Here is a 25,090-nt window from a genome sequence, read left to right as displayed (position 1 = left end):
GTCTTTAACAGCGTTTAATCACTCACTCCTTGGACTGGGTAGATTCACTCAATAGCTTTCGGCATGAAACTGGAGTGTCTCACAAGAGCTCTCTCTCAGAGAAAGAAAGAGTGATGAAATAAGCTGCAACGTTTAAACTACAGTATAATAACCTATATTGTGCAACAGGTCTGGGAGAATGCCTTAATGTGCATGATGATCTGCCTCCCCAATGACACCCTATTCCCTATATAGCACACTACTTTTGACCAGGGCCCATAGGAATAGGGTGCCATTTGGGACGCACACATCATCATATATTCCCCTTCTTGTCTTTCTTTGCTCTAAGTGCCCTCATCATCATCCCTCTAGTCTCACATGCAGTTACATTAAAGCCAGAGGAGAAAGAGAGAGGGGAGTTTTTAACTGAGCAGAGAGAGAGATCAGAGAGGGGTTTAAACTGAGTAGAGAGAGAGGGGTTTAAACTGAGTAGAGAGAGAGTGGGGTTTAAACTGAGTAGAGAGAGAGTGGGGTTTAAACTGAGCAGAGAGAGAGTGGGGTTTAAACTGAGTAGAGAGAGAGAGAGAGGTTTAAACAGAGCAGAGAGAGAGAGGGGGGTCTAACCTGAGCAGAGAGAAAGAGAGAGAGAGAGGGGGAGAGAGGGATTTAAACTGAGTACAAAGAGAGTGTAGGGCTTAAACTGAGCCGAGAGAGAGCGGGGTTTAAACTGAGCAGAGAGAGAGTGGGATTTAAACTGAGCAGAGAGAGAGAGAGGTTTAAACTGAGCAAAGAGAGAGAGAGCGGGGGTTTAACTAAGCAGAGAGATAGAGGAGTTTAAACTGGGCAGAAAGAGAGAGGGGTTTAAACTGGGCAATAACAGGGGTTTAAACTGAGCAAAGAGAGAGGGGGGAAATAGACTGAGTAGAGAGGGGTTTAGACTGAGCAGAGAGGGGTTTAAACTAAACACAGAGCGATGACAAACATGAAGAGCTCCTACGATGACATCACCTTCTGGCAGAGCTGAGACGGAGAGCTAGGAGCATTAGATGACAGTTTAAGCTGATTGTGCAGTAAACAATGCAGTGATGCAAACCCCATGGGAGACATTTCCTGTGACTGTTTTGGCAGTTGGTGCTAAAACACGATCCAATACCTGTCTCCAAACATTTTCCCTCCCCACTCTCTCTTATAAGCCTTCTTTGGGAGCAAAACAATTACTTGTGTGTGAATAGCTCTATAAACTCCAAAGACGGTATCAGAAAGGGAATCATGGATTTCTTAAGTTTCATTCTTTACAGCGGTTGGTTGTGTTGTAAAAAATGGTCAAAGCTTTACTTAAAGAGTAACGTTTTATTAGTCTACTTGTTATACTGCACGCATACATGAGCCTGTACATGTCTTAATAAGCATGTAATTAATTATTTTGTAATGTGTTTTGTCAAAAACTGCTAGATATTTGCTACTCTATGCCAAAAAACATTATTTGGCACCATCTTGTGGTCAGTTTGATAAACAACCTACAGTTATATATCTTAAGGATATTGATCCTTTTTTCTCTCCATCTATTCTCAGATCCCCTTGGAAGCATTCCGACGCCCAGGCCCAACCAGGATCCCCAAACCTAAAGCCTACAGTACAAAAGGAACAAACAGTGCGGTCAATCTAGGGCAGAGCAATAAAGGACAGCCCCAGACAGCTCTCTCCTCAGAGAAGGCGCTGCAGGGTACTCAGAGTGCAGCCAACAACCTAAATATGGTCAACCGCCCCACTAGAATATAACGTCACACACTTGGATGTACCATCACATTAGGATCTCAATTATGATGTATTCCTGTTGCTACAAAGACTTCTGCTTTTGTGTGCCTCGGTATTGATCATGAAAACACCAAAATAGGAAGATTAGTAGGCCTAGGTTAACTAGCATATGTGTTTCACAAAGAACAATTCACTGATCTGTCTGTGTAAGCAGCAGGGGCGCAACTTTTACTGGGGACATGTCCCCAGTTTTATCATTGGAATGCGATACAAAACGAGGCAACGTTGTACTTTAGGACCATCGGAGTGGTTGGGTAGGATTTTTTTTTTTTTATATATAAATAAATGTTATATATATATATATTATCTCCCCCCACCTCTAAAACCAAAGTTGCACCCCTGGTGAGCAGTAATTGCAGTAATTGATCAATTATGATATATATATATATATATATATATAGGCTACTGTTATTGCTAATACCATTAAAATATGAATGTGTATTTTCCCCTTGAAACATGAACTGTATTGCCATTTTAATGTGGTAGACCTATCTAATTTACATCCACTACTTAATTTGTATAATTCTATGAATGGAAAAAAAAGGAATGCTATTAACAGTTTCAATAATGTACGTGTGTATTATTGGTATTTTATGTTGAATGCGACGTCCTCAGTGATGATCTCTGAAATATAATGATCAGCCTATTACTTGGTTATCAATAAATATTGTTTTTATACCTACATATACATATACACATTTACATTTTATTTTATATATAAGAAACCCAGCTTGCTCTGCCTGAAATATGGGACGTAAAAAAAAACTCCCAATCTGGTGGGAATATGAATTGTGCAAGCTAATAATTGTGTTGTTTTTTTTATTGCTAATTCTCACAGTATTCCATCCCATAATTTCACCACTGTGTAAATGCAGGCCTACCTGTATATCAGAGGCTCTCATCATGGTTCAATTCAAAATTACATCCTCCAATTGCAAGGCACAAACCTGTTTCGATGATGACCAATCATGTTGATGGATCAGTCAGGTGATCAGAAAACCACACCTGCGTGGTTCATTCTTTGCGGGAGATGCAGATTATCTGTGAAGTTTTCTTAGCAGTAGCCTCCAACCTGTTATATGAGATCCTCCAAATTCATGCCCGGGTGAGACAGATGGGTATCCAGATAGGTTGTGATTTGGTCCCAGCCCATGTGGTGGTGGAAGGGAATGAGGAAGTAGATGTGCTGGCTAAACAGGCCCTTAGGAGAGAGGAGGTGGATGTGGAGATGCCGATTAGCAAGGAAGAGGCTTAAGGGAGTAATAAGGACAGTTGTGGGGCAGAGATGGCAGGAGCAGTGGAACAGCAACACTAAGGGCAGGCATCTATTCCAAGTACAGAGGAAAGTTGGGGAGGACGGCAGGAAGAGACAGAAGAGAGGAGGACATCTTTACAAGGCTAAGGGTGGGACACTGTAGGTTGAATAAGACATTAAATGTGATAGGAAAGCGTCCAACAGGAAGGGGTTCTCACTAAGACCAGACTTTTTTGTAGCAGGTTAGGATATTTTACGCAGCAGGTTAGGATAATTAACGTGGCAGGTTAGAAGACTTAGATTAAGGTTAGGAAAAGGGTTAGGTTTAGCTCAAATGCTCTGCTAACCTGCTACAAAAAGTAACTTCCGGTCAGAGCTGTACTCCCTCTAATCCCCAACCACAGGAAGGTATGATTACTGCCAGGAAACAGAGATAGTAGAGCATGCACTGATAGTGTGGGGAGTATGAGAGGGAAATAGAGATGCAGTATGAGGGAGAAGGGGGTGCAGGAATTGAGTTTAAAGAGCATACTGAGTAGAACATCATTAGATACAAAATCAAATCAAATTGTATTTGTTACATGCGCCGAATACAACAGGTGTAGACCTTACAGTGAAATGCTTACTTACAAGCCCTTAACCAACAATGCAGTTTTAAGAAAGAAATATAACAAATAATTAAGGAGCAACAATAAAATAATAGTAGCGAGGCCATATACAGGCGGTTCCGGTACAGAGTCAATGTGCGGTGGCACCGGTTAGTCGAGGTAATTGAGGTAATATGTACATGTAGATAGAGGTAAATTGACTATGCATGGATAATAAACAGAGAGGAGCAGCAGCGTAAAAATGGGGGGTGGGGTGGGGACAATGCAAATAGTCCGGGTAGCCATTTGATTAACTGTTCAAGAGTCTTATGGCTTGGGGGTAGAAGGCTTCTCGCCTTTTAGGCCCAGACTTTGCACTCCGGTACCGCTTGCCGTGCGGTAGCAAAGAGAACATTCTATGACTAGGGTGGCTGGAGTCCTTGGCAATTTTTGGGGCCTTCCTCTGACACCGCCTGGTATAGAGGTCCTGGATGGCAGGAAGCTTGGCCCCAGTGATGTACTGGGCCGTATGCACTACCCTCTGTAGTGCCTTGCGATCGAAGGCCGAGCAGTTACCATACCAGGCGGTGATGCAACCAGTCAGGATGCTCTCGATGGTGCAGCTGTAGAAGTTTTTGAGGATCTGAGGACCCATGCCAAATCCTTTCAGTCTCCCGAGGGGGAATAGGCGTTGTTGTGCCCTCTTCACGACTGTCTTAGTGTGTTTGGACTATGATTGTCCAGACATCTGGCAGTCTCTATGGGGGTGCCACAGGGTTCAATTCTTGGGCAGACTCTCTTCTTTGTATACATCAATGATGTCGCTCTTGCTGCTGGTGATTCTCTGATCCACCTCTACGCAGACGACACCATTCTGTATATTTCTGGCCCTTCTTTGGACACTGTGTTAACAACCCTCCAGACGAGCTTCAATGCCATTCAACTCTCCTTCCATGGCCTCCACTAAATGCATGCTCTTCAACCGATCGCTGCCCGCACCTGCCCGCCCGTCCAGCATCACTACTCTTGACGGTTCTGACTTAGAATATGTGGACAACTACAAATACCTAGGTGTCTGGTTAGACTGTAAACTCTCCTTCCAGACTCACATTAAGCATCTCCAATCCAAAATTAAATCTAGAATCAGCTTCCTATTTCGCAACAAAGCATCCTTCACTCATGCTGCCAAACATACCCTCGTAAAACTGACTATCCTACCGAACCTCGACTTCGGCGATGTCATTTACAAAATAGCCTCCAACACTCTACTCAACAAATTGGATGCAGTCTATCACAGTGCCATCCGTTTTACATTTACGTCATTTAGCAGACGCTCTTATCCAGAGCGACTTACAAATTGGTGCATTCACCTTATGATATCCGCCACCAAAGCCTCATATACTACCCACCACTGCGACCTGTACGCTCTCGTTGGCTGGCCCTCGCTTCATACTCATCGCCAAACCCACTGGCTCCAGGTCATCTATAAGTCTTTGCTAGGTAAAGCCCCGCCTTATCTCAGCTCACTGGTCACCATAGCAGCACACACTCCAGCAGGTATATTTCACTGGTTACCCCCAAAGCCAATTCCTACTTTGGCCGCCTTTCCTTCCAGTTCTCTGCTGCCAATGACTGGAACGAACTGCAAAAATCACTGAAGCTGGAGACTCATATCTCCCTCACTTAAGCACCAGCTGTCAGAGCAGCTCACAGATCACTGCACCTGTACATAGCCCATCCAACTACCTCATCCCCTTACTGTATTTATTTATTTATTTTGCTCCTTTGCACCCCAGTATCTCTACTTGCACATTCATCTTCTGCACATCTATCACTCCAGTGTTTAATTGCTATATTGTAATTACTTCGCCACTATGGCCTTTTTATTGCCTTACCTCCCTTATCTTACCTCATTTGCACACACTGTATATATACTTTTTCTACTGTATGTTTGTTTATTCCATGTGTAACTCTGTGTTGTTGTATGTGTCGAACTGCTTTGCTTTATCTTGGCCAGGTCGCAGTTGTAAATGAGAACTTGTTCTCAACTAGCCTACCTGGTTAAATAAAGGTGAAATATATATATTTTTTTAGTTTGTTGGTGAAGCTCCCAACCTGCTCCACTACAGCACCGCTGATGAGAATGGGGATGGTGGGGGGTGCTCGGTCCTTCTTTTTCTGTAGTCCACAATCATCTCCTTTGTCTTGATCACATTGAGGAAGAGGTTGTTATCCTGGCATCACACTGCCAGGTCTCTGACCACCTTCCTAAAGGCTGTCTCATCGTTGTCGGTGATCAGGCCTACAACTGTTGTGTCGTCGGCAAACTTAATGATGGTGTTGGAGTCGTGCTTGGCCATGCAGTCATGGGTGAATGGGGAGTACAGGAGGGGACTGAGCACACACCCATGATGGGCCCCTGTGTTGAGGATCAGCGTGGCAGATATACAGTCTCAAATATTTTGTTATATTTTTTAAGAGAAAAGGGGCTGGCAGGTAGGATTTAGATCCTCCCTCTCTGGCCCACAGGCCCCTTACAAATAAAGACTGCAGTTTTGAAACTGCAGTAAAAGTGCAGTTACTGCAGTCGATTTTGGACACAGTAATTGCAGAATAAATGCAGTGTACTGCAGTTGAACTGCAGTATGGCCAATATACCACGGCTAAGGGCTGTTCTTTAGCACGATGCAACGCGGATTGCCTAGACACAGCCCTTAGCCGTGGTATATTGCAGAGGTGGGACCAAGTCATTATTTTACAAGTCACAAGTAAGTCCCAAGTCTTAGCACTCAAGTCCCAAGTCAAGTCAGGCAAGTCCGAGTCAAGTCTCAAGCCAAGACCGACAAGTCTCAAGTCAAGTCTCAAATCCTAAACTTTGAGTTTCGAGTCCTAAACAAGTTATTATGTGCTCTTCACCAAATGTAATACCATTCATATTTTTACCAAGAGTAATAGTTAGTATATTACATTTACGCAAATCATGAATGCTTTAAAAATATATATATTTATTACTTTCCAAATAAACTTTATATTTCCATGGAAATACATGGGTAGCCATGAGAAAGACCCGCCCCCCATAGCGATCGACTATCGAGGATCGCGCAATCGGGCGATGTAGGCTTGTACCCAATCGCCCAACCTTACACACACACACACACACACACACACACACACACACACACACACACACACCACACACACACACACACCCTCTCTGTGTGTGGTTACAGTAGGCTAACGTATGTCAGTGGTTTTAGGAACAGCAGTAACATCAGGCAGGATTTAGGCTACCAACTGCCTGGCCAGTTGTAGCTCAATCTTGGGTGCAATGATCACGTTCCTGCACTGACTGACTGTGTGGAGGCTCATTGATTTAACGTTACGTTAGCCTACATGCTACACTAGCAAAGTTATATATAGCTGTCGGCTATATTAGCCACGACTTACCGTTCTTTGTGCAGCTTCAAATGTCGAAAAGAGTTGGAAATTGTTGCCTCTGTCTGTAATTTTCTTCCCGCATGTTTTGCAAGTTACAATCCGTTTTTGATGACTACAGCATCGTATTTATATCCGAAAATTATAATTTGGGGTATCATCTTTCCAAGGGCTCCGTCTGAATTCACCCACCGACGTTCCTCTGCACTGCCACGTGCAACTTTTTCTCAGCTGGCACAATTTGATTGGCTGCTGTCAGATTCAAACTGTAATCCGTTAAATGAAGAGTTGATGCGCTGCACACCTTTTTTAATAGCATCATTTTTTATATTTGGGCTTGGGGAGGGTATCAAAAGGCTCAAGTCCAAGTTATGTCACGAGTCATTGGTGTTAAAGTCAAAGTCGAGTTGCAAGTCATCATATTTGTGACTCGAGTCTGACTTGAGTCCAAGTCATGTGACTCGAGTCCACACCTCTGGTATATTGGCCATATAACACAAACCTCCGAGGTGCCTTATTGCTTTTATAAACTGGATACCAACTTAAGTAAAGCAGTAGAAATACATGTCATTATACAGTCTGATATACCACGGCTGTCAGCCAATCAGCATTCAGGGCTCGAACCACCCAGTTTATACTGCACTCTTACTTACTGCAATCTTTTTTCGTAAGAGGCCAGTACAGTAGCTGGAGGTAATGCTTCATAACGTTGGATGCCAACCTCCGATAAACCCCCCAGAAGAAGATTTTTTTTATTTGTAGCAATGACTATTGCCATAATACATTTGTTGTCATTTGTTTGCTGCTTGGCAGCTGCATGTTATTAAAAGAAAGTGCATCAATGGTCGCCCACAACAGAACTGGTCAAATGTTTGCAAGTATCCCCCAGCTAACTATCCCCCAGCCAAAAAGGTCAGGTATGTCAGACTTCAACCACTTCACAAATGGCTATGTAAGTCATATTTCACAACAGTACATGTGTCGGCCTACTGTACTGAAGCGGCTAATTTTTTTTGTATTTCAACACAGCGCAATTCAAGATCCCATTCTCCAATAAAAATGCACGCGCCTGTTTCGACAATGACCAATCAGGTTGATGGGTAATGAAGACACGCCCGCGCGCTATGTTCTTGCGGCAGTATTTTGTCATACATTCGCGGGAGAAGAGCTTTGCAAAGTTTTGTCAGCAACTATTACATTTTATGGCATTTATTTGAGGTACTTGGCAGGCGATAGCTGCGCGTTATTAGTACAACCTTTACAGTTTGTTGACTGCACACTACTAGACAGCTTCCTAGCTAGCTAGACAGCTAACAACATAACTGGCAAACTTTTTGCAAGAGGTCTGTCGTTTTGATCCAAAGTATCTAATATGGCAACCATGTGTCACTCAAGACGTGCCCTGATGGAAATCCCAGCTCCACAGCCGAAAATTGCAGGTACGTCTGACTTCAACAACTTCATAAAGTAGGTAACGTTAGCTGGTTAGCCCGCTAAATTTCCCTCCAACTGCAGCATCATAACAGCTGTCCTTGGTAAAGTAAGCGCGCGCCGGGAACAAATGTGGCTAACTAGCTAAGTAACCGCTACCTTATTTTCTAAATATGTTAAATCATAACAATGAAGTCAGCCAGTAAGATCCATTAAAACACTAAGTCTGAACAAACAAATCGTGTCAATGTGCTAATAATGGAAATAAGTCAATATTAACTGGTGTGGTCAACTAGCTAGTTAGCCAGCTTTGAGTTAGCAATTGCAGTGACACATCATGGTACCTATTGTTAGCCTTTGATAACAACTTTACCTAGTTATAACTAGCAAACGAGCTGATATTGGACATTTTTAGCTAAGTAATAAAGATTGTTGATTGTGGGTGAGCTGTTGGTAGCTTTTAATTCAGCAAGACATGACCATTTATTTTCTTTTTTTATGCAAGTAACGTTACCAAAACATTGCATCTGCCTTGCTATCTAGTACAAATAGAGTAATATTGTAACTGGGTTAACTATGATCCTGTAACGTTAGTCACAAATGCACTTTAAAGTTATGCCAAATCTTTCTTTGCAGCTCGACTGAGAAGGTCCTACCTGGAGGTTCTAAGTTCACGCATAACTCCATTCTCAACCACCTCTAGAGGCAGAAACCTGACCAGCAACTCAAAACGTGGGCATTCATGTTAGTAAGCAAATTAAATGGATCATGTCATTCAGTTTGTAGTCTTATATTAGTTGGCCTGTGACCAATACGGTGGTGTATGTTTTGCAGTGGACCCAGCCATATACAGAACAGGGAGTAGTCGGAGTGAGGCCCAAAGTGAGAGAATGGAAGACAACCAGACACCCCTGTCCAACCAGCAGCTTGTGCAGCTCATAAGATCTTTCATCCTAGTAGAACAGGGGCAGAGGCAGGAGCCCAGAGCTCTCACTACGGACCTGAAACCGATACAGGAGGACTTGCATCTGAAGAAGACCAATGTCTATAGATCTATACCCTACTCACGCCTGGGGTCCAACAGAGACGCACACTGTTACAGAAAGGCATATCCACACCTGGTGGTGTTTAAAGTGAGTATCAACATTTTTGTTTTATGCTCTTTAAGTTGCCCTTATGTGAATTTAACTTGGGTAATTGACCTGAAGTTGAATCTCCTTGCAGTAAATAATGTATTTTAAGATTTACACACTAACTTTATTCAAGCTGATTGTGTTTGACTTAAGTGCTTCTAAGATGGTTTAATAGCTAGAAATTATGGGTTGTCATGGTGATTGGTAAGATGCTGCATCACCTGCTATGTGTTTGAACGAACCTTGTCTTTTTCCTCCCAGGTTTCCTGCCAGGAGTGGGGTCAGCTGCTGCTGCAGAACGAGGAGTGGGAGTCTACTCTGGAGCACGCCCTAGTGGCGTGGAGGTACACCAGCGAGCTGCCACAGTGGGACACCAGCAGCCACAACTCGGTGAGGGAACAGTGTTACATCATGCTGGCAGCACACTGCGTCACAGCTCTACAGCACTATTGCCCAGACCCCAGCAAAGCCATAGAGCTGCACAGGAGGTAAGAGTCCTCCTTTCTTTGGAACCTTTTCACAGGTCGTAGGTGTTCTGATTGAATTGTTAACCTCTATGGGCTAGGTGGGACGCTAGCGTGCCACCCGTGGTGCACTCCATCAACAGCAGGTGCATTTCAAGAGCGGCAAATTTGAATCCAAATAAATGTCAAAATTCAAATTTTTCAAACATACAACTATTTTACACCCTTTGAAAGATAAACATCTCCTTAATCTAACCACGTTTTAAGATTTCAAAAAGGTTTTACGGCGAAAGCATAAATTTAGAGTATGTTAGGACAGTACATTTACAAGAGTTGTGTGTAATGTTTTGTCAAGTCAAAGACAGGGTCACTAAAACCAGCTAAAATGATGCACTAACCTTTTACAATCTCCATCAGATGACACTCCTAGGACATTATGTTAGACAATGCATGCATTTTTAGTTCTATCAAGTTCATATTTATATCCAAAAACAGCGTTTTACTATGGCATTGATGTTGAGGAAATCGTTTCCCTCCAATAACCGGCAGTCAAGTCAGCGTCACAAATTAAATAATTAAAATTAGAAAACATTGGTAAAATATTATATTGTCATTTAAAAAATTATAGATTTACATATCTTGAACGCAATCAGCTTGCCAGATTTAAAAATAACCTTACTGGGAAATCACACTTTGCAATAATCTGAGCACTGCGCCCAGAAAAATACGCGTTGCGATACAGACTAGACGTCATGTTGGGGAGATCTAAAATCGAAAATACTATGTAAATAATCCATTACCTTTGATTCTCTTCATCAGATGTCACTTCCAGGTATCACAGGTCCATAACGAATGTAGTTTTGTTCAAAAAAGCTCATCATTTATGTCCAAAAATCTCCATCTTGTTAGCACATGATGTAAGCCAGCCGGACTTCTCGTCATGAACGAGGGGAAAAAATATATTTCCGTTCGTTCAAACATGTCAAACGTTGTATAGCATAAATCATTAGGGCCTTTTTTAACCAGAACATGAATAATATTCAAGGTGGACGAATGCATACTCTTTTATAACGTATTGGAACGAGGGTACCCAACATGAACTCGCGCGCCAGGTGTCTAATGGGACATCATCGTTCCATGGCTCTTGTTCGGTCAGATCTCCCTCCAGAAGACTCAAAACACTTTGTAAAGGCTGGTGACATCTAGTGGAAGCAATAGGAAGTGCCAAAATATTCCTCAGCCCCTGTGTTTTTCAATGGGATAGGTTTAAAGTCAATACAACACATCAGGTATCCACTTCCTGTCAGAAAATGTCTCAGGGTTTTGCCTGCCAAATGAGTTCTGTTATACTCACAGACACCATTCAAACAGTTTTAGAAACTTTAGAGTGTTTCCTATCCATATATAATAAGTATATGCATATTCTAGTTACTGGGTAGGATTAGTAACCAGATTAAATCGGGTAAAAAAAATTTATCCAGACGTGCAAATGCTGCCCCCTAGCCCTAACAGGTTAACACTGTATTGGGTTTAAACTGTGTTTCCGTTGACTGAGAATTGGCAGCGTTTGGATGGTAAAAATGCATAAAACCAGATAAATAAATGTGCTTTATAAATCACTTTGGCTATGCATGGAGGTTGGTTCTGGTTGTTTTTAAATCGTATCTCTCTAGTCTGTCAACTCTGCCTGTTAGTCTTGAGCTCTTGCTATAGCAAACTTTCAACACTGTATTACCTGATACCGGCTCACAAAGTGAGTCTGACAGACGAGGCTCAGGGCTCCACAGTGCGACCATTGTACTCGCATATGCCCCTAAATATTCTGCTGTGCGGCCTGGAGTTCTAATTTAGGAGCACCAGTGCGCCTAGAAACGTTATAGATTCTAGCTTTATTACCTAATGTGTAAATAAGTTGTGTGAAAACACACAAACCGGACAAATGGATTATGGTCATTGTAGTTAATTACCACGTTTTCTGCGCTGAACTATGTAGAACATTGGCCTGTTGGAAATTACAACCGCCTACTACATCGCACAGTCCGGGCTTGATCTGATTTATCTCTAGAGAAACTGCACATTGGCATCAGTCTGGCAAGTTGAAATATGTTTGACCAGCACAACTTTTTCCTAATGGCAACACTGGGAGTAAAAGACATCGACAGTGGCAAGAAAAAGTATACTTGGATTTCTGCATAAATTGTTCATAAAATGTGATCTTCATCTCAGTCACAACAGTAGACAAACACTCTGCTTTAACTAATCACGCACAAACAATTATGTTTTCATGTATGTATTGAACACACCGTGTAAACATTCACAGTGCAGGTTGGGAAAAGTATGTGAACCCTTGGATTTAACTGGTTGACCCTTCTTTGGCAGCAATAACCTCAACCAAACGTTTTCTGTAGTTGCGGATCAGACCTGCACAATGGTCAGGAGGAATTTTGGACCGTTCCTCTTTACAAAACTGTTTCAGTTCAGCAATAATCTTGATGTCTGGTGTGAACCGCTCTCTTGAGGTCATGCCACAGCATCTCAATTGGGTTGAGGTCAGGACTCTGACTGGGCCACTCCAGAAGGTGTATTTTCTTCTGTTGAAGCCATTCTGTTGTTGCTTTACTTCTGTGTTTTGGGTCATTGTCCTGTTGCATCACCCAACTTCTGTTGGGCTTCAATTGGCAGACAGCCTAACATTCTCTTGCAAAATGTCTTGATAAACTTGAATAAATTTTTCCGTCGACAATAGCAAGCTGTCCAGGCCCTGAGGCAGCAAAGCAGCCCCAAACCATGATGCTCCCTCCACCATACTTTACAGTTGGGATGAGGTTTTGATGTTGGTGTGCTGTGCCTTTTTTTTTCTCCACACATAGTGTTGTGTGTTCCTTCCAAACAACTCAACTGTAGTTACATCTGTCCACAGAATATTTTGCCAGTATTGCTGTGGAACATCCAGGTGCACTTTTGCAAATTTCAGACGTGCAGCAATGGTTTTTTTTGGACAGCAGTGGCTTCTTCTGTGGTGTCTTCCCATGAACACCATTCTTGTTTAGTGTTTTACGTATTGTAGACTCATCAACTGATGAGATATTAGCATGTTCCAGAGATTTCTGTAAGTCTTTAGCTGATTCTTCTTAACGTCATTGAGCATTCTGCGCTGTGCTCTTGCAGTCATCTTTGCAGGACGGCCACTCCTAGGGGGAGTAGCAACAGTGCCGCTCTTCATTTATAGACAATTTGAACATCAAGGCTTTTAAAGATACTTTTGTAACCCTTTCCAGCTTTATGCAAGTCAACAATTCTTAATCTTAGGTCTTCTGAGATCTCTTTTGTTCGAGGCATGGTTCACATCAGGCAATGCTTCTTGTGAATAGCAAACTCAAATTGTGTGATTTTTATTTTTATTTTTTATTTTTAATCAAATTTATCTCCAATCTCATCTGATTGATTGGACTCCAGGTTAGCCGCCACCTGACTCCAATTAGCTTTTGGAGAAGTCGTTAGCTTAGGTGTTCACATACCTTTTCCAACCTACACTGTGAATGTTTAAATTATGTATTCAATATAGACAAGAAAAATACAATGTGTCTATTAGTTTAAGCAAACTGTCTATTGTTGTGACTTAGATGAAGATCAGATCAAATTTGATGCCCAATTTATGCAGAAACCCAGGTAATTCCAAAGGGTTCACATACTTTCTCTTGCCACTGTAGCTTCTACAGTTATTTTGTGGGAGGGGAAAGTCAGGCCCTTTCTACCTGTGAAGATAAATCAGTGGGAATACTGCTCCTTTCAACTCTTCTTTTCTATAACTCTTTCCTTCAGGTTTAAAATGGCACAGCTGCACAGTCAGTTGATCTATCCTTGTATTCAGGAGCTGGAGAGAAGCCTCAGCGAAGCACAGGTTTGTTCCATGAACACCCGCTGAAATGCCCAACCTGCTGAAATGGCCAACACTAAGATCAGCTGACAACAATCAGCACGCCTTCCAAGTCTATGGGGTTGCACTATTGAACAGCGTATATCAGTGGTTGCCATTCAACTATGTTTGGTATCCTTGCCTTGTGTTGCGCTATTCCCCCTTGCCTTGCCTACAGTATTCCCCCTTGCCTTGCCTACAGTATTCCCCCTTGCCTTGCCTACAGTATTCCCCCTTGCCTTGCCTACAGTATTCCCCCTTGCCTTGCCTACAGTATTCCCCCTTGCCTTGCCTACAGTATTCCCCCTTGCCTTGCCTACAGTATTCCCCCTTGCCTTGCCTACAGTATTCCCCCTTGCCTTGCCTACAGTATTCCCCCTTGCCTTGCCTACAGTATTCCCCCTTGCCTTGCCTACAGTATTCCGCCTTGCCTTGCCTACAGTATTCCCCTTGCCTTGCCTACAGTATTCCGCCTTGCCTACAGTATTCCCCTTGCCTACAGTATTCCGCCTTGCCTTGTCTAAAGTATTCCCTCAGAGTAAATACAAGAGAAAGCTTTGATGAATTTTCGTAAGCTGTTTTTTAAATATGAATTTAAGCTTTTTGTATTAAGTTGTTTTGTAAAATGTGTTTATTGCCATTGAACTATTGAATGTTATCATAAGGAAATTATGAAATGGCCTTTAAAATGTGAAATGCTGTCATAGGGAAATGAACTGTCCTTTTCACCTAGATGTTTTATATGTGGGGGATGTTTTTGTAGATGTGTTGAAAAATGCCACGATACATGAAACAGCTGCCTTATTTCAACTTGGCTGAATGCTACCTGTTTTGTAAATATTTGTCTAAAATAACTGTTTTGCACTTATGTTCTTCATCCTGGAAACTTGACATTTTGATAAAATAGAATCTAATTTAATAAAATTCTACTTTTTTTCAACATTCTGAATTTCTGGTTTTGTCTCTAAAACACATGACACTGATTTACTGTTTTGAGACATTTGGAGACCTGCTTTGTCACTGAATTAATTTGCTGGTTCTCCCCTTGCATTTTGTCTCATTCAGAGGACAGAAGTTCAGTGCAAGCATGTGAGGAGAATTACATTTTTTTTTTTTTCTTGTTTTGACTGACTTGTCTGACGGCTACATCTCATCAACATTAGCGATACTTCCTCGCAATAGAAGTGGGACAGCGTCATAAATAGAACTGACGTGATTCCTCAGTCTGCACGTCACTGGAACATTATGTTCTAATTAACGTCATATATTTCCATCAGAATGTTCCTCAATGTTTTCTGCTGAGCACTGCAGTAGTTGGTTGCCCTTTTACTCAGTGACGGTGTCTGATTTTCCTGTTCCCTGTGCCACCACTATGTGGAGCCCATGTTACATAATTTATCCTGAGCACCAACCTCTGTATAAACCCAGCACAGTACACTGGCATTCAGAAATACCCAATGGTTAACGCTGAACGAATGAGGAGAATGAAATCTAGCCTTGCCCGCTAATTCGTTTACACTATTACATGAAAAGCTTTATCACCAGATGTGTGGCATTACATCCAGTTCTAGCAGTAACATTCATTGCTTTTTGGAAGAGCAATCTGAATGAAGATGTCTCTATCCCGCCGCAGATGAAGCCTTGTGTTCACACTCTCAAACACTGTGATTAGCGTACCTCGCAGGACACAGGAGGGTGTTGCCATCTCTGCAGTGTGTTATCAGTGTCCTTGGCAACTGCTCAATTATCAGAACGCTCTCGTTTCCTCAGCGTCCATAATAGTGTCTGAAAATGTTCCTAGCTGTCCTAAATCCTTGTTTCCTCAAAGCTCTGGGGAGGAGCAGGAGCGACGCCTCATTTGCTTTGAGAGGTATATTGAGGTAAGGACGGAGGAAGCAAGGATTTGATGGCTTGTGTTTTCAGACACAACCCAAGTACTCTGCAGCATTGCTGCTATTTCACTTCTATGTATTCCTTCTTGATTTAATTCCATTACATCCATCTCATAGCATATCTCTGTGGTAACGTCTAGATGAGCATTTTTGAACCAAGAAATAAAAGTATGAATTCAGGTTTTAAGAAGTAAATAATGACGTCGGGATTTACATGGGGGGGATTCTTTCCGAATTCCTTCTTATAAATCAGTTTGACAGGCAATCATGTGGAGATTGCTATTTATCCATTGTTAGCAGCCTTGATCACAATACCCTCCTAACAGAACATTTCAGTTTAACTAATTGGCGTTCCCAATGAGACAGCCATGCGCTGGTTGATGTATGGAGCTGGGATGGGGGGAGAGAGAGCTCTTCAATGCACACTGGTGATACAGAAAATATTTAATTTCCTGTCTGGGAATTTGATTCTAACTGGCCATCTACTGGAAAATGTAATCTTGCTACATTTGTTTACTCCTATCAGTAAGTAAAATGAACAATGAGTAGATTTTTTTAAAGTGCAGTTTTCATTTCGGTATTCATTATCGTTCTGCCCTTTTCACATTCAACATTGACCTGTGTTTATGAACCATGTACACTCCTGTACCAACCTTCCTTTATGAGAACCATTGCTGACTGTTGCATTTGGATGAATTGCGAGGGCTGTTGTTGCTGTCTGAGTATCCAGCCCTCAGGGCCACCTGGGGAGAGAGAACAGGAGATGACCTGACAGCCGTGTCTCTGACTGGAAAGCAAAATGAAAGAATAACCTTGTTAAAAATCTCCAACTTGTAATTAATAACTTCTCGCATCTTTAATTCCTTCTATATTCATGAGCACCTGGCTTATTTGACCTGGGGAGCAAACAGAATTAGACTGCATGTTAAACATCAAAACTATTTTGGAATGTTTTGGGGTTTAGAGCTCAGACCATTGCCTTCATGATATTTTGTTACTTTGTCTTATGTGGGTAAAACATTTTTTTAATTTTCATTAAAAAGTAATTAAGACATTTGATCGTTAACTGCCCATGCAGTTCTTTTCAGAAACAGAAACTGGTCCCTGTTGAGTAATAACACCCATTCTGAGAGGTAGAGATTGTTATGGGGACATTCTCAGTCCTCTCACTTTCGTCCCTGTGTGGAGAGTGGGCCGGCCAGCTGAAGTGACACGGCAGGCTGCCCTCTGTGAGGGCCTAGGCAGGGCTGCTGACCTGAGCCTTCCTAGGGCATTGTGTCACTAGACAGTCTCATTTCAGCGCTGGCAGCTTAGCAGCAGGAACACTGATGCTGTTTTCATGGCTGACTGGGGACAGCGCTTTTGGCGAGTGTGTCCTCACTTTGCCTCTCTCCAGGAGAGTGGCCCATCGAACAAAACACAGTACAGGCAGCAGTCCCCTTCTCTCCTCTCTCTCTCTCTCTCTCTCTCTCCACACACGCACACACACACCACCACACTCAAGAGCTGAGTGACAACACTCCTTAGAAAGATTTGTGCTGAATGATCTAGAAATCAACACTTGAATGTTAAAGCCTTTTCACAGATTTTTGGACTGTTTTGATTTTTTTTTATTAGTTATTCGCTTTAAAATATTTCCCTTGTAAAATAGTGTGATAAGCATGTAATTAGTTCATGCATCAACCCAGAATTTCCCCCCTGAGACTACAATGTCATTACTGTGACTCAAACACTCCCATGCTAGATTCTGTTTCAGAGTTCATGGTCCGTATTGAACAATTGAGGCAGATAAGCAGTATCTAATACGGTTACATTTTGTTTGCTTCTTACAGTCCAACTTTTCAATTATCAATTTAGTTTCAATGAAATCGCACCATCAAACGGAACAAGGTAGAATCCCAATCAGTCAAACACGCTTTGTATTCTCAATAAATCAGCAAGTGCCATTTTCCATTAGAATTTATATCAGGCACGTCACATAAAGTATTCGGTCTAGAGTGAAAGGTAAATTACCAATAAGATCTCACTTCAGTATTCAACGTTTGTCCGGGGGTTAAGTTTAGACATTCATTCCAACTGATTAAGGTTTGGGATAGGGTAGAAACAGAAAAAATGAAAACGAGTGCCCTGCCCTGGGATTGAACCTGCGATCCTCTGAGACTACTAGACCAGTGGTTCTCAACTCCAGCCTTGGGATTGAACCTGCGATCCTCTGAGACTACTAGACCAGTGGTTCTCAACTCCAGCCCTGGGATTGAACCTGCGATCCTCTGAGACTACTAGACCAGTGGTTCTCAACTCCAGCCCTGGGATTGAACCTGCGATCCTCTGAGACCACTAGACCAGTGGTTCTCAACTCCAGCCCTGGGATTGAACCTGTGATCCTCTGAGACTACTAGACCAGTGCTTCCCAACTCCAGCCCTGGGATTGAACCTGTGATCCTCTGAGACTACTAGACCAGTGCTTCCCAACTCCAGTCCTCCAGTATCTCCAACTGCACACATTTTTGTTGTAGCCCCCAGACAACTCATTGATTCAGATGATATAATAGTCACATGTAGAGGGTTGCAGGGTGCAGTGAAAATCTTAATTTTCGAGCTCCAACATGCAGGACTAAGTTAAATAAAATCATGAAAATGGTAATAAAACAATAGAAATAGCACTATATACATAATAATAATAACAACTGTGGCATATAAATGTCCAGTGGTGTGGAGGCAGAGTAAAGAGTGTTGAGGAGGTGGAGTGGAATGATCATAGGGGGGGGGCAGCATGACCACTGATGAAATACAAATAATATGTTTTAATAAAAAAACATATATTAAATGAGGGCTTGTTGATTAGTTGACTAGTTGAATCAGGTGTGCTTGTCCGGAGCTACAATAGAAATGCGTACTGTTGGGGGTACATGAGGCCTGGAGTTGGCAACCATTGTACCAGATGGTAATAGGCGCTCACGTTGCCCCTAGTGGATGCATTAAAGGCATCTCCCAACGTCCTGGGGACTTTGACAAACGTTGAATACTGAAGTCGATCTGGTATGACCTTGCTGTGACCAAACCTACACAGAGAATTGCTGATCAAGCTGAAAGCAGAATGCTAGCTAGCTGTAGCTGTCCAAAGTGACTACTGTAAAATTACACAGTAGGCTTGTTGAGGCGATGATTAGGGATAATTATCCACTGGTGAACGTTCTCTAAGGTGGGAGAACTCTATTTCAGAGGTGACCAGCATAATACCCTCAAATACAGGGCAGGAGTTGAACTGCAATGTCTGAGTATGGCTGATGTGGCCCTTTCAATCTATACTATACTTGGTGAGGTAAGACCAGTAAAACATGTGCAGTAATAACTCCTCACTACGCATTTTATCTAGTTCTGGGATTTTGGAAATGGTTAAATTACTTGCTGAAATTTTGCTGAGCTCTAAATCATAAATAGATATACTGCATATATTTGTATTAACTAACCATCATTAACGAATGTGGTTAGTGAACCAGAAAACACAGAACATGTTTTAATTTATTAATGAAATAGAGCAAAACTCACTCTCAAATTCCCCATGGTGCCATATCACTGGAAGTAACTTTGACTGACAGTTCTGGTTGTGTAGCACCAGTGGCACAATTGCATGCAGTTTCAACTTGCCCTGTACAGTGAGTATGATACCAGTTTACCAGGAACATCAAGTGTGAGTACCCCCCCCCCCCCCCCCCCCCCCCCTCCCAGTCAGACCCAAACTCCACCGTTCCTTCTCATCCAGACAGGAAGTCATTACTGAGGCTCTCACCTTTTCACAGATGGCCATTTAACACATCACTGGCAACAGCAAATTAACCAGGGTGCTGCAGGCACTATCTCCAGCAGCCTTGGATTGCACAAACTATTATCACACACTCACCTGCACGGAAGAAAGAAAGGTGTACTTACTCAGTCTCACCCGACCGCAGTGACACAGAAATAAACCCTCATTCTATATTACTGCCCCCGGGGCCAAGATGGAGGATTGTGATTTAGCCTATACAACATGGCATAGGTGGATTACTTTCTCACTTCTTGAAGCTTTTACGTAGTAACAGACAGCATAGATAAAGAACACTGATATAGTGTCTATTAAAGATGGGCTGTAATAGGCTCCAGTGTCTACAGTCTCAGTAGGCCTTGGTGGTGGTGTCTGTATACATTCTCTTTGCTCTTCGGTCCAAATGTGTTATTGTCATATTTGCACTATCAAGTTGCTCCATCCAGTGCCTCGTGGTGCGAATGGGGATTTCAATGGCGATAAAAAAGATGAAGCCGAGTCTGACAAGTTAGAAATGAGAAAAGTGACTGTGACCAAAGCCCTGGAGACAGACAGACAGAGAGACAGAGTCGCTGTGTTTCAGTCATAAGGTTTTGTTTACTCTCCGTCTACATGGAACTCCTCTCCCCCTTACGTAGCCTCCTATCAGAACTGACAAAAGAATCAGGGAAGAATCTGAATTTCCCTTGATGATATTACATCATATCACCATCCAGAGCTGGCTGAATGATACAGGCAAATGTGCCGATTATAGCTTAGTGATTTGGGTGGGTGGAGGAGAGTAGTATATTGATTAGGATTATCATTCTCTCCCTGTTGGGCAATCATTTGTGCTTCCTGTATTTTTCCATTTTGCTTATAATGTCTTGAGATCTCCTTTTGGGGGGGGGGGGGGGGGGGGGGTGTGCGTGCGTGCGTGCGTACGTGCGTGCGTCTGCGCGTTGAGTGGTGAACTTGTGCATGACAAATTAATGTGAGGAGGAGGGTTTCTGGCAAGGCCAAGTTTCTAAATCACAAGCAGCTCTGCACGGGACCTCCCCAGTCGCCACGCCACAGTGACATGTCTGTCCTGTCCTGACGGTCGCCTCCACAGATGGAAGGCAGTAGCGGCAGTGCCCAGAGGAAGAGGATCAACTGTCAGATAAACGGAGAGAGGTACAGGGTCCTCTGGCAGATCAGTGCCTACTCCTCAGAAGAGAGGAAGAGAGGGAGGGGGCTGGCAGCTGATTCTCTATCTGTGTCAGTGCCATCAGGAGGATAACATGAATACAAGCCAAACAATCAGTGATGTCTGGCAGTCAGTCTTTCTTCCATGGGTTTACTCTTAACACACAAGTATGTTTTGTTACTTGGCTCTGCTCTACCGTGGGGAGTAAGGCAACACTAGCTACGCATCTGTGACACTGATCTGACATGAGTGTGTCATTTTTCAACAAATCAAGCTCAGATAGCTTAATGTGATGACAAGGATATTAGATAGCATGCTAATTCATGTCAACTGGGGAAATTAGGAAATGTCTTTGATAAAATAACAATTTCAGTTATGACCTTAGGTATTTAACATGAAGAACTTCTGCACTGCTAGTGCACTATTTTTAGTGCTGTGAAGAATTTGTACTGAATGCACTGATGATTTGCTGTGGATAAGAGGGTACTCTTAGATATATTGAGATGATTTTAATTTTATTTAGAGTCTCTGGTTTCTGTTTTTTGGCTTTCTGAATATAACATGCAGTATAATTATAGACCGGGTATACTTAGACTTGACATAGCTTGCTGTCTGATGTCAAGAGTATGGCACATTTTATATCATTAATCTATAAAGGCTGGTTGGATTCAGAACAATACCTTTTAGAAATGCTATTTCAGTTATTTTTTCTTCTCATCCACAGAGGTAGACATCTAGTTGAGGAAGAAGTGCATGTTGCCTAAATTAACCTAGAACTAATGTATTGCGTAATTGGTCAGATGCTCGATTAAATTCTGGGTCCTTACGTGTTAAGAGAAGAGAGAGAAAGAAAATCGGAAACCTTTCCTTAATTCAAAAGATGCTAACGCCTGCGAAATCGGGATTTCTCCAAATAACCAGTGACGAAAATCTAAGGATCGGAACTAATGCTGCACTTTATTGAACGCACCCCGTTGTATCATGACATATCTACGGTACCATTTATGTTTGCGTAGTCTGTCCACAAGAGATGACCATAAGGGATACTTGTTACATATACACGAGGAGGATTTACTGAGTACAGGGTACTTACTGCTTAATAAACTTCACTTACATTTCTTCCAAACAGGTGACACATGACATACCTGTGATAAACTAAACATGAGGAGGATTTACTGAGTACGGTAACATGCACACAATAATGCAATTATTGTGGATAGTCAGATTCATATAATAGTTCGATTAAAACGTTTACATGCTTTGCAAGAAAAACTATTTCCCTAATAATCTTGTTTACATGGACACATCTGAAATCAGGCTAACGGATGGCACTGATAAATGCAGAAAATCGCCATATCAAAATAAACGTTTTACCACAGCGACCATGTTATTTTTGGGAAGCATATTTGATTCTGAGTTCGGACATATATAGCGTGTATGTGAAAACTACTTCTAAGACGCATACATTCAGTTGTTCCGAACTCCCTTCACTCACCCTATAGAGGGCTGGTCTGATGCTAGGACATGCGCAGATCAAACCGCTGGAACGCCGATAAAGGTGTTTACATGTCCTAATATTTTGAAAAATTGATCTGAAAACCAGGTATTTTAGTCATCGTATGCTTACTTCGATTTTGACCATACGCCCATGAAGATAAGCAGAATAAGGTGTTTACATGACTATTGCCATACTCGGCCTTCAGCCATAATCAGTTTAATATCCAATTATTACTGTACTATGTGAACGCACTCCCGTACCAGCCTTTGTGCGTCCACTACTGTTATTTCACAGATGGAGGCAGTCTCTTCAGTATGCTCCACACAACCTGTGCTGAGTTAAGGAAGATTTTCAACTAATACCAAAACAAACAAGGTCTGGTGAATGGACGTGCTTAGCGACGGAGGTAAAATTCCTCCTTAATTCCATATAATCATGCAGCCCCAATTGTCAGCTGTTATTTTCTAATGGTATCTCTGTTTGACAGTGCTGCAAAGTACTTAAGTAAAAATACTTTAAAGTACTACTTAAGTCGTTTTTTGGGGGTATCTGTACTTTATTATTTATATTTTTGACTACTTTTACTTTTACTTCACTACATTCCTAAAGAAAATAATGTGCTTTTTACTCCATAAATTTTCTCTGACACCCAAAAGTACTCATTACATGTTGAATGCTTAGCAGGACAGTAAAATGGTCCAATTCACACACTTATCAAGAGAAAATCCCTGGTCATCCCTACTACCTGATCTGTCAGACTCACAAAACGCTAATGCTTTTTTACATTTTGTAATTATAATTCTCTTTTACTTGTCTTTTTATTTACAAAAACGTGTTAAAAATATATTTTTTAGTTGGCGCTTTGTTTATAATTTATGTCTGAGTGTTGGAGAGTACCCCTGGCTATCCAATTGTAATACTCAAGTATTACAATTGGGTACTTTTTCCACCACTGCTGTTTGATAATCATTCATTATTTATCAATATTACATAATGTATTTGTTTTGCTGATATTGCTAAAGGTTAGGAAGACATTTACGGAGGACATTATATCTAGCATCGACCTGTGCGTCAGGTTTGATGTATTTTTGTATTGAAGAGCAATACAATTTCTATTGGAGGTGAAAAAAGCCACATACATCATTATCCATAGAAACCCAGTTCCATATTAGAGTCTGTGTGCCTAAATAATACAATAAAAAACTTGCACTTCTTGCAGTTGCTTTTTTTTTTTTACAAAATGCTCTGCGGTTTCCAATCCTAGTGGTATTGTCAAAGCATAAACACATTTTTTATTTTTTTTACCAGCTGTACATATTGATAGCAGAAGGAGGAGATGCGCTCTTATTGCCACTGTCAGACTCCTCTCCTTCCCTTGGCAGTATTGTGTGTCAGAAGACAGGATGCCCAATATTCTCACTCCAGAGACATTTCTTTGTGGCCTGTCCAGATAATCATTCTGGGATTTCTTTTTAAAGACTTCTGCTTCGTTCCTTGAGGGGGAGAAAACGCACTTCCCAGAATCCATTTTTATTTTCTAAACGTTCAGTATTCTCCCGGCTCCTGCTTGTATGTTTGCCGTGCAGCGATGGAAGAGAAGTTGACATATTCAAGTTGAAATTCAAAGATTAAACTTGAAACTGACAATATCTCGGTAGGAGTACAAACGTCATATGGATAGAAGAAGGGAATTAATATGCATATGGTTATTTGTTTGATGCATCCAGAGTTCTATCACTGGGCTTACAAATGTTTTGGTGAAAGACATCTAGTAACCTGGTGCCCTACACAAAGAAAAGTGTTCTGAAATGGAGTGGGAGAGGTTTGTTTTGTGACATGGGTTGTGTGTGTGTGCGAGTTTGCTTGTGTTTGTTTTGCTCTCAGCCCCCTGAGCACTAGGGAGCATCTGCAGCCCCTCTTCTTCATATGCCTCATGTATCTCACCCTCTCTCAATCACTAATTAATTGGGATAATGAATTAACAATTCACCATTGCTCATTTTCCTATTATAGGCCTGTTTTCTCATTGCAAGATGACCTGGTTTGAAAACAGTACTTTAGTTGGTCTCTGAAGGACCCAATAAAACTGAGTTATATCAACAGGAAGAGATACTAGTTCTGGTCCACATTTTGTCACCATTGTCTTCATCAGGCGTCACTAAGCTGAGAACATTGTGTAAAAATTGTTTTGGAGTCTGTGAAAGATTTATGGTATGTCTACAGCCTAGTCTGAGTACCCAAAATACATGTTTTCAGACGAGATGAATCATCTATTTTAATAAAAGTAGCATTGCATTCACACTAAATTGTCTTCCCTAGGTATTGCTATTGTTATATATTTAGATTTATATATATACATTGACTATATCAAACATTAGGAACACCTTCCTAATGTTGAGTTGAATCCCCCCATTTTGCTCTCAGAACAGCCTCAATTCGTCAGGTCATGGACTCTACAAGGTGTTGGAAGTGTTCCACAGGGATGCTGGCCCATGTTGACTCCAATGCTTCTCACAGTTGTGTCAAGTTGGCTGGATGTCCTTTCGGTGGTGGACCATTCTTGATACACATGGGAAACTGTTGAGCGTGAAAACCCCCGCAGCGTTGCAGTTCTTGACACAAACCGGTGCGCCTGGCATCCACTAGCATACCCCGTTCTATTCAAAGGCACTTGCAGTTTTTGTCTTGCCCATTCACTCTGTGAATGGCACACAT

At 41.9% G+C, this 25,090-nt stretch overlaps 3 protein-coding genes across 8 annotated transcripts in view; 2 read left to right on the top strand and 1 right to left on the bottom strand.

The window, feature by feature from the left end:
• LOC106574771 (filamin A-interacting protein 1-like) overlaps nucleotides 1-2,478 on the top strand; it is an 82,816-nt gene extending 80,338 nt beyond the window's left edge. For both annotated transcript variants that reach the window (XM_082963008.1, XM_082963009.1), the window contains one exon: nucleotides 1,552-2,478. In XM_082963008.1, coding sequence (XP_082819134.1) covers nucleotides 1,552-1,758 — 207 coding nt within the window. In that variant the 3' untranslated portion in view covers nucleotides 1,759-2,478. The remainder of the gene's footprint in view (nucleotides 1-1,551) is intronic.
• The window catches only part of LOC106574607 (uncharacterized), a 104,000-nt gene extending 96,656 nt beyond the window's left edge, over nucleotides 1-7,344 (bottom strand). Inside the window, exons 1-2 of one of the 3 annotated variants that reach the window (XM_045697963.2) lie at nucleotides 7,084-7,344; nucleotides 2,742-2,984 (exon numbers count right to left, since the gene is read on the bottom strand). The gene's annotated coding sequence lies outside the window, so the exon portion shown is untranslated. Of the gene's footprint in view, nucleotides 1-2,741; nucleotides 2,996-7,083 lie in introns of all 3 variants that reach the window. The other 2 variants (XM_045697961.2, XM_045697965.2) reach the window with 2 other exon arrangements.
• An 834-nt stretch (nucleotides 7,345-8,178) lies between these two features.
• Nucleotides 8,179-14,955, top strand: LOC106574774 (uncharacterized). 3 transcript variants are annotated; one of them, XM_045711119.2, is made up of 5 exons: nucleotides 8,179-8,510; nucleotides 9,139-9,234; nucleotides 9,337-9,635; nucleotides 9,897-10,123; nucleotides 13,922-14,955. In XM_045711119.2, the coding sequence occupies exons 1-5, from the start codon at nucleotides 8,444-8,446 to the stop codon at nucleotides 14,022-14,024; spliced, it is 792 nt and encodes a 263-aa protein (XP_045567075.2). In that variant the 5' UTR covers nucleotides 8,179-8,443; the 3' UTR covers nucleotides 14,025-14,955. The 3 variants fall into 3 exon arrangements, with proteins under 3 accessions (XP_045567075.2, XP_082819133.1, XP_045567074.2); XM_082963007.1 differs by having other exon boundaries at nucleotides 9,139-9,246; nucleotides 9,897-10,025; XM_045711118.2 differs by having other exon boundaries at nucleotides 8,183-8,510; nucleotides 9,139-9,246.
• Nucleotides 14,956-25,090: the final 10,135 nt, after the last annotated feature.

Source organism: Salmo salar, chromosome 16 (genome assembly GCF_965601325.2).
Source record: "Salmo salar chromosome 16, fSalSal1, whole genome shotgun sequence".
In the NCBI taxonomy this organism is placed as follows: Eukaryota; Metazoa; Chordata; class Actinopteri; order Salmoniformes; family Salmonidae; genus Salmo; species Salmo salar.
The sequence above is the reverse complement of the archived record's forward strand: the minus strand, read 5'-3'. Positions and strand labels throughout refer to the sequence as shown.